This window comes from Miniopterus natalensis, chromosome 5 (genome assembly GCF_054644295.1).
Source record: "Miniopterus natalensis isolate mMinNat1 chromosome 5, mMinNat1.hap1, whole genome shotgun sequence".
NCBI lineage: Eukaryota > Metazoa > Chordata > Mammalia > Chiroptera > Miniopteridae > Miniopterus > Miniopterus natalensis.
The window spans coordinates 62974570-62992034 of NC_142085.1; the positions used below are offsets into that span (position 1 = coordinate 62974570).

The 17465-nt window shown below is 33.5% G+C and overlaps 1 protein-coding gene across 3 annotated transcripts in view; it reads right to left on the reverse strand.

Moving 5' to 3' along the window:
• The window catches only part of CEP85L (centrosomal protein 85L), a 96053-nt gene that overhangs the window by 64775 nt on the left and 13813 nt on the right, over positions 1-17465 (reverse strand). For all 3 annotated transcript variants that reach the window (XR_015714579.1, XM_087817582.1, XM_087817581.1), the window contains exon 2: positions 15378-15539. Coding sequence is in view for 2 of the 3 variants with exons in the window: in XM_087817582.1 (XP_087673708.1) it covers positions 15378-15539 (162 nt within the window). In the remaining variant the exon portion in view is untranslated. The remainder of the gene's footprint in view (positions 1-15377; positions 15540-17465) is intronic.

The window sequence follows — 17465 nt, forward strand, 5'->3', positions numbered from 1 at the left end:
AGGGGGCCCAAGAAATAACACTTTTTAATAAGTGACTGCTGTTCTAGTCACTACATTATTGGACCTGGGTCTGATTCCAGTTCTGAAGCATCAAGCTTAAATATCCTAAGTTCAACCATCACCAACATCTGCGTTCTAGTGTAAAATCCGATTTCCTGACATTCAGAATTCATTATTCTCAAAACTAAGGAATAAAGTTTAGTCTATGCACATGCATACAAATGCGCACACACAACATGAATTAATGAACAAGGAATTAAATATCTGACAGTATGAATATCTGAAAAGAGGACCATTATATCTTAGAGATGAGTCCAGAAAATATTAATGTTAACAATTTTAACACTTTAAAAATGTAATTGTGCCCTAATGAAACATAGTCAGTTAGAGGTAGGTCCAACTCCTATTGTGTTTTATTACACTAATTGTAGCCACAAATCCCAAATGCAAATTATTACAATGGCATCTAGCCCACATCTAAGTTACAAAGATGAAATCTGAAACCAGCAGAGGGTAGTTCTTTTAAAAACCAGAGGCAGGGTTTACAGCATTCACAGAGAGCACAGAAGAGCTAATGGTTTCAGGCAGATTTCAGCTTGTACGGGAAAAATATAAGAGGGCATTGCTGTAACCTGATAATGCAAGTGAATTACATTTAAAATAACATATTCTGGATTCTGAAGAAAATCCCAACCTTCTGCTTTACTCTCATGTTATTCTTACCTGGTGATGGACAAATACATTGATCCTATCCTCTCTTTTTAGGAAGAGACTATCTCTCTGCTCTATCCTTCTACCACACTCTCCAGACCTATATTATAACAATGAGTCATGAGTCTTTACAGTTAAAAGAAAAAGTAATCAGGAAACTATACAACCCTGTATCAAAATATTCTGGTTTTAAATGTAACGGTTTAATATATCAGTCAATGTTAGATATTATAATATTTTATATTTTTAAACATAACCCAGTCAATTTTATGCAATACCATGATACTTTTTTCTCCTCCTACTAATACCACAATCATACGAGAAAAAAATTTTTTTAATGCTACAGGTAACCTCATTCTTCTTTTAAAACCAAAAAAAAAACAAACATTTCTAAGCATTTGCTAAATATTTCATAATATTCTGAAGTACACTCTCTTAGGAAAAGGACTATATACAGAATCTTGACAATAATTCAACCAAACAATCTCTGAGAAATGCACTATGTACAAGGCACTGTGCTAGGCAGAAGAGACGATGCAAACATGTTATTCAAGATAACATTACGAATATAGTCCTTCCCCTTGGGGTTTACAATTTCGTTGTTACACACACAGCTGCAGAGCAGGACTAGTCTATTGCAAGGAAACTACAAAACACCAGACAACAAGAAGTGAGCCAGAGAAAAGGCAGACTATTCATAAAAGAACTCTCAGAATGACAGCCAACTGCTCTACAGCAATAATGGAATCCAGAACACACTGAAATAATACCTTCAAAGAGTTAGAGTAAATAACTGGCACCCGAGAATTGTTTGAAAATGTGCGTTATCTTTCAAGATTGAGGGCAAAATATATTTTCAGGTAAGCAAAAACAGAGCTCATTGCCAATAGACTCACTAAAAGAACTACTAAAATCCCCTTAGTTTCTTTCAGGAAGAAGAAAAGCCCTGAATTGTAAAAAGGAATGAATTTTTTTCTAAGTAAAATTACAATTAAATAAAAAACAACTAAGGACAATGATTGCATAAATCAGTAAAAACTATACCTCATTTGTAGGTTTAAAAAAAAATAAAACCAAAATATTTGACAACTACGATGTATAACTCAAAACAAGGGTAGATAAGAATTCCAATGTTTAAAGGTCCTTATGTTTGTGAGAGGAGAGAGATTCTAACCACCATTATAGAGAGCCAAATTAGGGATGCATATTATAATTTCTACAGTTAACAACTGAAAGAATGGGTAGAGCTGGCACAGCTATACTACCACCAGAAAAAGAAGGAAGTTGGACCCCTACCTTATACCATCCACAAGTATTAACTCAAAATGAATCACAGACCTAAATATAAAATTTTTAGAAGAAACCATAGGTGTAAATCTTCATGTCAGGCAGTAGTTTCTTAGATATAGCACAAAAGCTCAAGCAACAGGAGAAAAAAATTCTAGACATCATCAAAATTTCTTTAATTTTTGCTGCAAATGAGACTATCAAGAAACCAAAAAGATGATCCATAGGATGGAAGAAAATTTTTGTAAATCATGTATATAATAGGGACTTGTATGTAAATTATATAAAGAGCTCTTACAACTCAATTATAAAAACACAAATGACCCAATTTAAAAATAGGTACAGAATTTGAATAGGCATTTCCTGAAGAAGATATACAAATGCCCTTATTAAAGCATAGGAAAAGATGCTCAACATCATTTGGTTATCAGGGAAATGCAAATTAAAACCACAATGAGACACCACATCACACCCACTAGGATGGTAACATCAAAATGAAAGATAATGTATCGGCAAAAATATGGAGAAACTGAACTGTTCATACAATGCTGGTGGAAATGTAAAACGGTGTCCCTGCTTAGGAAACAAGTTGGTAGTTCCTCAAGAAGGTTAAACACAGTGTTATCTTATGGCCCAGCAATTCCACTCCTAGGTACAAACTCAAGAGAAATAAAAATATATTCATAGAGGCATCATTCCTAATAGCCAAAGTTCAAAGCAATCCAAACATCCATCAACTGATGAACAGATAAATGAAATGTGGTTATTATACAAACAGAATATAGTATATGACAATATACTATGGATTTCATGAAAACATTACGGTAAGTGAAAATCAGTCAGTCACTAAGGACCACATATTAGATGATCTCATGTATATGAAATGTCCAGAACAAAGAAATCTACAGAGACAGAAAAGCTAATGGTTCCGTGAGGCCGGAAGGAAAGATGGGGACTGACAACTAACTAATGGATCTCTTTTAGGGAGGTTAAAAATGTTCTGAAACAGGACTGTGGTAATTGTTACACAATTCTGAGAACATATTAAAAAACATGAAATTATATACTTTAAATGGGTAAACTGTATGTTATGTGAATTATGTCTCAATAAAGCTGTATTTTAAAAAGACAGGTAGAGTGGAATAGACTAGAAAAAAATGGCATAAAGAAAGGAGATAAAGAAAGCAAGAAAGAAGAAAAATTTTGAGAAAAGTAGAAAAAGTATGTATGATTTTTTAGATGCATCAGAATGTAACAATCATCACCGTAAGTAAAAATCCACTCAAAAACCAAAATTGTCCAAATATTTTTTTTAATCTAGCTAAATGTGTACAAAAGATACACCTAAAATATTAGGTCCTATTTTGGCACTTTCATATCTGCAGAGTCTGAGAATGATTGCAAAACAATAAATCATACAAAAATAACTGTTAAGACATTAGGAAAACTGTATGTCAGGTATCTACATCATGAAAAGCATGTTCTACTAAACTGCTTGCTTTCATTCTTTATATTTTAAAGATAGTGAGAAACTTGTTTCCCAACAGCCAACTGTATGGCCTATTAGCAACTTGTACTTGACAGCAACAGTATGCAATCCTATGCAAATCTTAGTTCTCATTTTGTTACTGCTTAATCGTTATTACCAAGTTTTCTTTTCTATTTTATTTATACTTTTTTCAATTACATGTTGTGAAGCCACTTCAAATATTATTTTTTAAAAAAAGTGAAAAGTTCTAAAATTACTTGCTTAAAATAATTACAGAAATCTACCATTTACAAGTTAGGGCATTTCTGATCCGAAGCTAGATTACTGGCAATTAATTAAAGGACAATCTGAGGTACAGCTTAAAGAGGTCAGCAATTCAAAGAAAAATTCACTTTAAAAGCTAGTCAGTACAAACAGATCATTTTTTATTTACAGAAAAACAACTTTTTTCAATAACTTTTAAAATTTCATAAAACAGTACCATCTTCTAGATATCTCCCACTAATTTCAATTTAATATTAAGTATCATCAGGCATTTTAGTTGCAAAGAGCCATGTTATTTCTCTTCTATAAAAATTTTTTACAAATCAAATTATAATGTGATCTCTTAAATTATGGGGATTTTTGAAAATGTCAATTTTCTCAGAAATAAAATTATTACTTAATGATTGAACAGACAAGAAATTATCTATTTACAAGTCTGAAGAGATGTAGAGTCATTAACTCTTCCCTAAACCCACGGCTGTGTGACCAAAGAGTTTTAGGTCAGAGTACATGGGCTCATCACAGGTCTCTAAAATGGACTAAATTCAGCTCAGCTTGGTCAGGTACAGGCATTCAAATTCTATCAGGCCAAGAAGCAAAATGATGGGGGGGGGAAGAGTAAATAAATAAATGGATAGAGGAGGGGGGACATCTGTAATACTGTCAACAATAAATATATATATAATAAATAAATGTATGGGTGGATGGATGGATAACACTGAAGGTAAAAATGAGGTCGATAAACAAACAAAATATGCCTCCAACAAACAATTTTAATTTCTGAGAACTTAATAGAGCTGTAATGCTTATTTCATTTTAAGCAATAATGTAGACTACCAAAATATTAAGTAGAGATAGAAGGCATAAGAAAAGGGTTATTTGGTTTGAAAAAAAATGTAGATCATAATTATTTCGAATACTGCCGTGAAATTGATTTCACAAACAATAAAGTGTTCTGTATATAACCTTTGACCTATTTCACATGCAAATAAAAAACTAAAGCCCATAAAGGTTAAGTTACTTGACAAAGTACAAATCTCAAAATAGAATCCTGGTCTCCTGTTCCTCAGTCTAATATTACCTAAAGGAGCTTCTCCCCTCTAGTGTCTCCCTTCTGAGTACAGATTTCTAACAGCAGGGCTAAGAGGAGGGCTTCAGAGGTAGACTTGAAGAATCTCAGCTCCACCACCTGAACAGCCATATATTCCCCGGTATGTTATTAACATGCTCTGAGTCTTGATTTTTCATCAGTAAGTCGAGTGAAGATAATTATATTTTACCTGAATATACTAAAAGCCACTGAATTGTATGCTTTATGGGTGGATTGTATGGTATATGGATTTCATCTGAATAAAGCTGTTCGGAAAAAAAAAAGTATGGTTTTTGTCTCCTAAACACCTCCTGAGTCATCTCATCTTCTCCTTTCCCAGCACTTCTTTTTATGAACAAGTCACCATGGGCTCCTACTAGCAACAAGCGGTCTCCTGGCATCACCCAGTTTTGCTCTCCTCTGATCCCTGCTCAGAACGTTCTTTCACCTCCCAGTCTTTGACCACCTGTTCTCTCAGCCTAGACTACTCTCCCCGCCCCCTTTTGCCCTGCCAGTTCCCACTTACCTTTTGGGGCCTCAACTTAAACATCACTTCTGCCAAGGGTCCGTCCCCTCATCCAGTGGGTGTCGGTATGTCCCCCTACCCTGGCACTTCACCTATCATACTGCTCACGGTATTCAATGATAATTATTTCCTGTCTGCCTTCTCCACCGGACTTTATATATCCAATGAACAGGGAAAATGTCTGTTTAATTCTAATGCCTAGTACAGTACCTGGCACATAACAGACACTCAGTAAATACTGGCTACGTAAATAAAGAAATAATTAACAAGTCCTCACTTTAAATGACCTTACTTTCTTCATAAAATAAAAACAGTTCACTAAATGGTAATTTTCTGCCTTTTCTTCCTGATGTATATGACCTCAAAATCTATATTATTCAATGGCCCTGTTATTTCTTGGTAGAAACAACTAATGAAGATATGATTAAATTGAAGTCCATTTTTATCAGTCCCTCCTATTTGAAATAAATGAGGTTAATTAGATAAGAAAATTATCTCCAATACAAATGAGCAGTTGGGAATTATAAAAAAAAATATTTAACTTTATCTGTACCTTTTTTAAGTAAACTATAAATATGCTTGAAAATTAGCCCAACCAGACTGTTAGAAGCTACATTTAAGAACTCAGATGTTAAAAGATAAAGGAACTGCCTGGGAGCTTGTCTCTCTGGCGCCATGTGATACAGGAGAGGAAGACTATCCGGCGGAAGGCATCGGAGCCAAGCCTAAGCCAAAATTAAGTTATTTTTTTTATCTCAGGGTCCTTATTATACTCCCAACTGGGAGTTACTCCTATATTCCTCTTGCTTCTCTAATCACTCAACTCTGGCACCACATCTAGGTTATGCCCTACACAACACATACTGCATAGTTCAAAAACAACTCCCTCTCAAACTAATTTCTGTGGCAACAGCTATTTACATGGCCTTCAGGTCTTGGCAAAGAAACACCTAAGAAGAAACTGGTGATCTGCTGGTATGGCTTATGTTACAATCTGGTAGGCTTGCAGATGCATCTAGCCTCAAGTCACAGATCTATTTCCTACCGACCTGGAACTTGACACCTCATGAACAAGTTACCACAGCTAAAAGTGATGCTGCTAATGTTAAAATTAGTGTCTCAACTTATCGTTAAATGTAAAAATCTCACACCCTTATTTAGCATTATTTTAAATCTCAAAATACCATAGCTAAAAGCAAATCACTCACTGGCAATTTCAGAATACTGTTCTGTACCAGAGTCCCATCCTTGCTGAAATTCTGATGTAATCCTTTCCTCCATTTTGCTCTTTCCAATTCTGCAGTTCTTGAAACACAGTAATAATTCAATAACTACTTATTAAGTGAAAAATGAATGAATCTCTACAAGCTGTAGGTTAGAGAAAGAAAGGTATCTCTATATAATGGTCACTGATAAAACTGGGTATTTGTAATTCACAGTGCATTTATATTCTGTGTTCAGTTACTCTACACTCACGCATGAATTTTAAGTTTTTAAAGAATTAAAAAAAACACATAACATTAAAATAAAAAAGAATGCAAATTATTTTTCAGATGATTCACAGGATGCTTTGAGGATTGAGCAGTGTCCAAAGAGCATCACTTGGAATATCAGTTATAACCAACCAACAATACTAAAGAACAGAAAGAGTGGGGGGAGTAAGGGGTCTAACTAGACAGTATCATTCTGTCTGTTTAAGAATGATTTACATCACATATGTACTCTTTACTTAAAGCAATGCACCACAGGATTTTAAAAAATTATTCCATGTACCCCCAATATTAAATTTAAATTTAGCACACAGAGGTACGCCTATATTCAATCATAACTGTCTTGTAGATAAAGAAAAATAATTACTAAGAGAAATAACTCAAGATTTACTACTACAGATTGACAGCCTACTCTACTCTAAAATGCCCAGGAGATTAAACCCAGCTCTAGGCTTACTTCAATGGCTGGATCTCCTTGGAGAATACACCAATTCTAGGAGCTTCAGGTAATACGGATTAGGTCATGTATACCATTTCATACTGAAAATTAATTTTTGAAGAAATTCAATATAGAAAAGTTTTTAAAGATCTGGAAGAATATGCAACATACTACTAACATTTGTGAGCTCTGAAAACAAAGGCAAGATGGAAAGGAAGAAATAATTTCACTTTCTGCTCTATTTAATTCTATCAAGGTTGAAATTTTTCAAAGACCATACACTTAATATTCGAAATACAAATTTACTTTTAAAATTATGTTCATCTTTATGCTTTTTAAAATGCATTTATTACCTTTCTTTTTTATGCATTTATTACCTTTCTAATATCAGGGGGGAGAGAACAGAAGAAATACATATAGTAGTTGACATTAAGGAAATGTTTTACAATCACTTTTAAGTACTTTTTCTCTTCATTTTTTATTTCATTTACATGACAGAATTTCTGGTTTAAGATCATTGCCTGAGTTCACAAAGTTATATTCTCTCCCTTCCACGACCCAATGAAATGACAGAAAAATAACAAGGTAGAAACTCATGGCAATGAACAACATAGGACCATCAGAGAAAGAGATCAGAACAAAATTCCAGAAGCTGGAAGTGAAAAAATGCCAGTTACTGCAGCAGGACAGAAGAATACATGGCACAGAACACAAGCACTGGGAATGTAGCAGTGGGAGTTCATCTGTCTGGGGGTGCACCAAAGAGGCTCTAACCTCAGAAATATCAGGTACAAAAGCCGGCTAAAAACAAGAACCTTAACTGAAAGCCTACATATGTATCATTTCATTGAACCAAACTGAACACATACCAGTCCTATTCTATGAAACGAACAATAAATTAAATAAAATAAAGCTGAAGTGTAGATACAAAACTGTGAGAGTGGCAGCAGAAGCATCACTGTTTTTAGTAAGTCATCTGGGGAACCTTCCTAGGGAGGAGAAATTTGAGGAAAGAGACATGAAAAAGTAAGAGGTCCAGGAAAGAGGACAAATACCACTTTCAAAGCAGTGATGATAAAGCAAAGAACTGCACTAACCAATCTAAAGTAAAGGTCATGCTATTAAATCTTCGTAACACAGAAAAAGAGTACTATCTCCAATACAGAGATTAAAAAACTGAGGCTCTAATAAATCAGAAATTACTTAAGATTGCACAGATAATTAAGAGATAAGAGGTTTAAACAAAGCTTAAGCTCTTAATATGAGTAGTCTTTTCATCTTTTGGGATATAGTTTACTCACTTATATAATGGTCTAATCTAAGGACCCATCCGATTCTAACACTATGGCTAATTATTACCAAACGATACTAATAATCCTACTTATCATTAAGAAAACCTTCCATTAGTGCACCTGCGAACTTGAAAAAGAATATCCATAATAGGGCATTTTCTTTACTACTTTAGTAATATCACCAGCTTCCCACTGAAAGTAATGCCCTTAAAATCAATTTTTTAAACATACTAAATTTTTACATTTAGAGAAAATTAAATTTGTTTAGTTTGGCTTTTATTTCCTTCCTTAAGTCAACTTTTTTCTTTAGTGTATCAGCTTTCTCTTAAGGGACTTTGAAATCAATTTTAGTAGTAATACACATAGAATACAGTTCTAAAATGCTATTTCAGACCAATCAAGTAGAAAACTCCACTACACAACTGTCAGTATACATGTCAACTTTATTCCTCCCAAATATAAACGATAATACTTAAACAAACTGACAATAAAATCTATAATTCTAAGAGCATTTATTCATATGATAAATAAGGCCATGAAAATAGGATGTAAGATCTTAAAGAAAATAAAGAAATACAAGCACTATACATTTAAATTATTTTCATCTTTCAATTAACAAAAGAATATTTGTATTATAATTAATAGATTATTTTTGCAATTCACATTCCTATTTACTTGCCCCTTCATCACCTTGCATATATTTCCTTCATTTCTGAGTTGTATATTTTAGATAGTCAACTGATATTAGATGCAAGACCATAATGAAATTAATATTCTATGTAGTTGCCAGCAAAGTTATGACAGATAGTAGTAGTAGTTAAACCAGATTTTGTTAATAGTCATAAAAAAAATTATGGTGAGAAGATGGAAAAGATACCCTTCCCTATACTTCCCACTAAGAACAACTAAAAGCTCTGGACATTATAATATAAAACAAACATAAGACTTTGAAAGTTGGAAAGAAGACAGCAAATTGTCTAGGAATCTCAGGACCCAAGGAATAAGACAACGATAAATTCCCTGGATTTTCTTTTTGCCTCTTATGTCCAAGACCTGAAGCTGAAAAAAATCAGCACCACGAAGGAACCAAAAGGCAGAACCCAAAAAGTCCCAACAAAAGCCTGTTCTCCCCAGCCAATGGACTAGGAAAGAGGAAACCTAACAAGACAGAGAATTTTCAGACAGTAACCACTCTTCCCCAGGCAACAACCACAGAAAAAACTGCCTCCACCCAAGCCAGCAAAAGCCAAGTAGGGAGCCTAGACTTCCAACCTTACCAATCTGTAACAAAATGTCCCAATAGCCACATCAGGGTAGTATCAATAAAGGTCCAGTAGGGAAACAAGGTTTTCATCTCTATTTGGCAGTATGGATTCCCCTACCCCCACCCCACCATGCACACACACTCAGGTTATGTCAGAGGAGATCTTAGAGTCTGAATATTCATCATCATCCAGCAATAACGAGGCTACCCACACATGGTGGTATGAGTGGTGATCACATGAAAAACCTAAACTCCCACCCAGAACCAACAGTAACAAGATGCTTCCTTCCTAACAGAATTCATCTAAAGAAATCCATCGAAGACATGTCACATAATTTCTGAAAACAAAAAAAATATCTTTAAAGTAGCCAGAGAAAAATGACAGCAGATCTGTCATCAGAAACCATGGAAGCCAAAAAGAAGTGGCACAATTCTTTTCAAGTACTGAAAGAAAAGAACTGTCAAACTAAAATTGTATACCCAATGATTCAGGAATAAGGAGGAATTAACACGTTTTCAGTTGAGAGAACTACAATAATTTGTCACTAGCAGATGTATCCTAAAAAAAAAAAAAAGGCTAACATAGTTCTCTAAACCAAAAGGAAATAATTAAAGGAAACTTGAAACATCATGAAGAAAGAAGTCAGTAAGTAAAAATATGAGTAAATACTCATAATAAGCTGTCCCCTCTTGAGTTTCTTAAATTGCTTGACAGTTGAAGTAAAAATTAAAACACTGTGTGACATGGTTATAAATATATATACAGAAATATGTGGAACAATTTTGCCATAAATGGAGGAGGGTAAAGAAACATAAAGGGAGGTAAGGTTCCTATACTCCACTCAAACTGTTAAAATGATAAGTTATGTGTATCTAAGTTATATATATTATATATAATATAAAGTAATATATGTGATACCTAGAACAACCAATAGAAACACTATACAGCGATACACTTAAAAATACTACAGATAAATCTAAGTAGAATTGTAAAAAGGTTTAAGTAACCCACAGGAAAGCAGAAAAATAAAAAATAGAAACAAATAAACACAAACAGAAAATTTAAGCATTAATACATGAGTAATTACATTAAATGTAAATGGTCTAAAATATACCAATAAAAAATAGAGACTGGCAGAGCAGATTAAAAACCACAATCCAAGTGTATGCTGTTTCAAGTAACTTGCTTCAAATACAATCGCACAGACAAGCTGAAAGGAAAAGAATAGAAAACATATACCATTTAAATATTAATCAAAAGGAAACAGATGTAGCCATATAAATAGCGGTCCTCAGTACAAAGAAAATTACCAGAGACAGGAAAGGGACATTATATACTAAAACAAGTGCTAATCAACCAATATATAGCAATCCTAAATGTGTACACATCAAACAAAGAGCTACAATTTGTGAATCAAAACTTTATAGAACTAAAACAGAAATAAACAAATCCCCAATTATAGGTGGGACTTTTATAAACAACTCTCTCAACAATTGATGGAACAACTAGATAGAAAATTATCAAGAATACAGAAAAACTTAACAACACCATCAACAAACAGGATCTAATTGACATTTATAGAACACTAGATCCAACAGAAAAATACACATTCTTTTCAAGTTCCCATAGATTATATAGCAAATACACCATATGCTGAGACCAAAATCAAACCTCAACAAATTTTAAAGAATTGAAATCAGAGTGTGTTTCTGACAACAGTGAATTCAAACTAGAAATAACAAAGACAACAGGAAAATCTCCAAACACTCCTAAATAACCCTGAGATCAAAGAAGAAGTCTCAAGGTAAATTAAGAAAATACAATGAACTGAATGAAAATGAAAACACAAAATATCAAAATTTGTGGGACACAGCAAAAGCAGTGCTAAGAAACTTACAGCACTGAGTCATACATATTAAAGAAAATTTTCATTTCAAATCAATAATCTAATCTCCTACCTTAAAAACTTAGAAAAAGCAAAATAAACCTAAAGTAGAAAGGATATAATAAACAGCAGAAATCACTGAAAACAAAAATCAGAAAACAAAAGAGAAAATTAATAAAACAAAGAGCTGATTCTTGGCAAAAATTAACAAAATTGACAAACTGCTACTAAGATCAAAAAACAAAAAAGGAAAGATACAAATTACCAATACCAGAAATGAAACAGGGCATTTCACTTCAGAGGTTGCAGCTATCATGGGACTATAAGGTAATGCTATGAACAACTCTACACACATAAATCTGACAACTTAGACAAAGTGAACAATTTGCCCCATCCCCCATAAAACTACAACTCATTCAACTTTAAAGAGATTATCTGAATAGTCCTATAACTATTAAGGAAATTGAATTGATTATTTTAAAACTATGAAAAAAGAAATCTCTAGGCCTAGAAGGTTTTACTGAAGAATTCTATCAAACACTGAAGAAAAATTAACACCATTCTATATAATCTCTTTCCAGAAAACAGGAAGGAACACTTTCCAATTCATTTTACAAAACTAGTATTATCCTGGTATCAAAACAAGGTAAGACAGTACCTCCCAAAAGAAAACTACAGACCAAATACCTTATGGACACACACACAAAAATCCTTAACAAAATATAAACACACAGAATTCAGCAATAAGTAAAAAGAATTATACACCATGACCAAGTGGAGTTGAAAGCTGGCTCAATATTTGAAAAATCAAACACTGAAATTTACTACCACATGAACAAGCCAAAGAATATAATATATCAATTGATACAGAAAAAGCATTTGCAAAATCCAACATAAATTCATTATTTAAAAAATTCTCAGCAAAACAGGACTAGAGGGGAACTTCCTCAAATTGATTAATGGCATCTACAAAATACCTACAGCTAATAGCTGTTATATAGCTACTTAACAGAAGAAAGAATGTTTTATCTGTAAGATAGGGAAAAAGGCAAAGATGTCCACCCCTACTACTCATATTCAGCACTGTGTAAGATGTTTTACCCACTGCAATAAGTAAAAGAAATAAAAGGCATACAGATTAGACAGGAAAAAAACCCTATTTATAGACGACATAACTGTCTACAGAGAAAATCCCAAGAAATCTCCCAAAAAAACTCCTAGAATGAAAAAGTGAGCTCAGCAATGTCACAAAATACAAGGTAAATATACAATAATCAATTGTATTTGTATGCAATTACAATTAACACACTGACATCAAAATTGGAAATACAATGCCATTGACAAAATATGTACAGAACATATATGCTGAAATCTATATAACACTGATGAATTAAATTAAAATCTACATAAATGGAAAAACATATCGTTAATGAATGAAAAACTCAAGAGAATAAGGATGCCAGTTCTCCCCAAACATAGGTATAATCGACATAATTCTTATTAAATTCTCAGCAAGGTATTTTGTAGAAACAGAAAAAATTATTCTAAAACACATACAGAAAACAAAGAAACCAGAATAGCTAAAAAATTTTGAAAAATAAGAATAAGATGGGAATAATTATTCTAACCAATTTTAAGACTAGGCAAAGGAAATTAACCTCAATCTAACTCTCACACTGTGAAAAAAGACTAACAGCATATCTGGGTTTTCTACATCCGGCACATTCCAAGGAAGATGTGTCCCTTTTTCAGTTCCCAGTAGATAACCTCTAAACCCCTGGTCTACCCTATCTAATAAGTGTCTCTGTTTACCTTGGGTCACTCCATATAGTCTATGCTAATAATATGTTTATGGTGGGAGCCTTGAACCATGTGATTATCACCTTGACCTCTCAAAGGCTGGAGATTAAGGTCATCCATACAGGCAATCAACCATGCCAACATAACCAGCCCACAATAAAAATCCTGGACACCGAGGCTCAGGTGACCTTGCCTAGTTAGCAATACTCCATACGTGCTGTCACACATCATTGCTGGGAAAATAAAACACCGTTCATGCAACTCCACTGGGAGAGGCCAAACTGAATGTTTAGGCCTGGGGTCTCCTGGACCCGGCCCTTTGCTCCTATTTTCATTGCAGATTGAAATGAAACAAACCATAATCATTAGTATAAGAGCTTTCTGAGTTCTGTGATTCCTTCTAGCTAATCACTGAGCCTAAAAGTGGTCTTGGGGACACCTAAATACACACACTTCGTCAATTTAAAACTTTTGCTCTGAAAAAGACACTGTCAAAGGATGAAAAGACAAGCTACAGAGTAGAAGAAAATATTTGCAAACCACATAGCCAACAAAGGATTAGTATCTAAAATATATAAAGAATTCTCAAAATTCAACAGTAAAAAAAGGAAATAACCCAATTAGAACATGAGCAAGACATGAAGAGACATTTCACCAAAGAAAATACACAGATGGCAAATAACCATGTGAAAAAATATTCAACACTATTAATCTTTCAAGAACTGAAAATTAAAACCGCAATAAGATACCACTTCGTTCCTATCAGATGGGCTAAAATTTGAAAATCAGCAAATGCTAGCAAAGAGAAAACTGGATTACTCATACTGATCTGTTTCTATTACTGATGTAAATGGAAAAGTCACTCTGGAAAATAGTGCGACAGTTTCTTTAAAAAGTAAACATGCAACTGCCATATGACCAGCAATTGCATAGACATTTACCACAGAGAAATTAAGACATAAGTTCACATGAAAACCTATTTATAAATGCTTGTAGCAATTTTATCCCTAATAGTAAAAAAATAGAAACAATCCATATGTCATTCAAGAGTGAAAGGTTAAGAAAAATGTTGTCTATTCAATACCACCATTGCTGTCTACACACTACCCAGCAATAAAGGGAAGGGACTGTGTATTGATATATCCAACAACCTGGATGAATCTCCAGTGAAAAAACCCAATTCCAAAGGACTATGTACTGTATGATTGCATTTACCAAGCATTCTAGAAATGGCAAAATTATAGAAATGAAGATTTGTGGTTTCTAGGAGTTAAGGAGATGGGGAAAGTGGGTTGAGCAACATTAAGTATTCTCTAGTGTTAGAAATGTTTTGTATTCTGACCATAACAATGTCAATATCCAGGCTGTGATGCTGTACTGTAGTTTTGTAAGATACAGCCTTGGACGGGGGTATCTCTGTATTATTTCTTAAAATTGCATGTGAATCTACAATTTATTAAAAATAACACTGCCCTAGTAGGTTTTGCTCAGTGGTTAGAGCGTCGGCCAGAGTACTGAAGGGCACATACCCTGGGTGCAGGCTTGATCAACTGACCCTAGTCTGGGCCTGGCGGGGGGCAACCAATAGATGTGTCTATCTCACATCGATGTTACTCTCTTTCTCTTTCTCTCTCTTCCCCTTCCACTCTCTCTGAAAAAGCAATGGAAAAATATCCTCAGATGAGGATTAAAAAAGTAATAACAACACTGAACATCATTACATATTCAAACACTACTTTCAAATTTCTTGGTCTGAAACAATAAAACATATCCTTTGAATGTTCTCAGTTCAACCACTTTCAGAACAGTCATGTCTAAACACTAAGAATTTTAGCTCACCTTCCACGCTGTCAGAACAGGAAGTTCCAATGCCAGTGTCACCACTGTCAGAAGCTATACTATGTCTCCTGATGTGGTTATTTCGATGGTTGGATGGAACGGTTGTGGCCTGCCACAATGATTCACTACCAGGTAACCATGCTGATGAAGAATAATCTGGGCCTACAAAGAAAAATGTGCAAAAATTAACACATTTATAATTTCTGTAAGTAGATAGAAAATATCTTTTTTCAACCTTATAAAAACATGCATATCAAGTTATATTCTGCCCAAAATAATTAAAATAGATCAATGATATGTAAGATTCAACAAGTAAACTTACATATCACACACACAAATTCAATGCTGATTTAGCAGCTTCTTCTGGCTGAAGGACTCTGACATCTGCATATAGATATTTGAACTTTCAAACACATACTGCTCTTATTTAAAATGTCAAATATAACATCTATCTATCTAGAAATGTCAACATTCTGCCTCTGCATATTTGACAGGTAGGCATCTGTGATTCCACACACAGGCATCAGCTGAGAACTGGGGCTCAGATAAAGTCTAACTGAACCATATGGCATGGCAATATAAGATTATGCTCATGGAAGGTCAAAAAATCTATTTTTCTCTACAATATCCTAATCACTTAAAATTTAAAATAATTTTGCATTATTTTAATTGATTTTATTTCTTTAGTTATCTTTTGATAAATGTTTAACATCACAGCACCCTAATGGCTCTTTGCTCAAATTTCCTTTTTGAGTTAGATTAAATCATTAGTTTTTAGCTAATTTTCACTCCAATATTCTCTTGAACTTTATTTTCATAGTGTCCATTTTACTTAATTGTTATTTGCCTTTTTCTGATTTATCCATCATTTTACTTTTAATTGTCTATTACAGTGCCTATTTAAGAATATCCATGGACCAGTGCCAGTCTGTGAACTATTTATTACTAGTTATGAAAGCTGAGTGCAGAAATAAGTAAGAATTTAGAAATTTTTATAGCAACTTGAAAGAGTAATTTTAAATCTGCTGAATTTTATATAAAAACTACAGGAGCATATTTATTAAGGGGTAACAGAGTGATTCTCAAATTGGAGCCTCTAGACTTATTTGTGGGAGTTTAAAAGTTCTGTATAAGAATTTTGGGCTTCCATTATGATACTCTTAAAAAATTAAAAGCACATTATAGATGATCTGATGAGCTACCCTAAAGCATATTATTTTCACCTAATTTCAATGCCACTATATTTGTATAGCTACCTTAAAATAGATTTATTATGACATAAGTTCAGTGCCCCCGTTTGTGTTTTATGTTTGCAATTGCAGTTACATATAAGTAAAGGGCAGGCAAATAACATACTTGGTATTATCATCATGATGTGAAACGAGATATCTTTACAGAATTATCACATGATACACAATTGAAATTGGCAGACAAGTAGTGGCTTCTAGTAGTTTAAACGTAAGGATCACAAACGACAAACATGCCCATAAAATTAATTACATCATTTACCACTCTTTTAATATCAATATAAAATCAAAAGACAGGACTAAAGCTACTTTCTACCATACTATTCCCAACATTAAAGATTTAGCTAAAATAAAATATTATGCTACATTAATATTATTTTGAGTTCTTTATATGTAGGTTATAAATTAAATTTATTTGGGTTTTACAGATATATGAAGTATATAAGTAGCCTTAAAAGCTATCTGTTCTCCTTTTAGACTGTAGTAATACTCAAAGACCATGTGCTGCAGATCTGATTCAGTGTTGCAGCCAGCATAGACCAAAGATTCGAATAGACAATAAACGCACAGAGTACCAGAAAGAAATATAACAAAATACAACTAGTAGTTTTCTCTAGAAGGTAGGACTACTGGTAATTTCTTTGACTTTGATGCTTTTATCTTTCTGGTATCTATTACAGTTTACTTTGATAATCAGGGAGGAAAAACATTTTTTTTAAATACTTAACCCCTACCACTAATAAACCAAATAATTTACTTATCACTTAAGCACCTTTTATTTTATACTTGGTCTAAGTAACAATTAATAAAAGTCTTTGGAGATATTTTACCTGGAATGGGT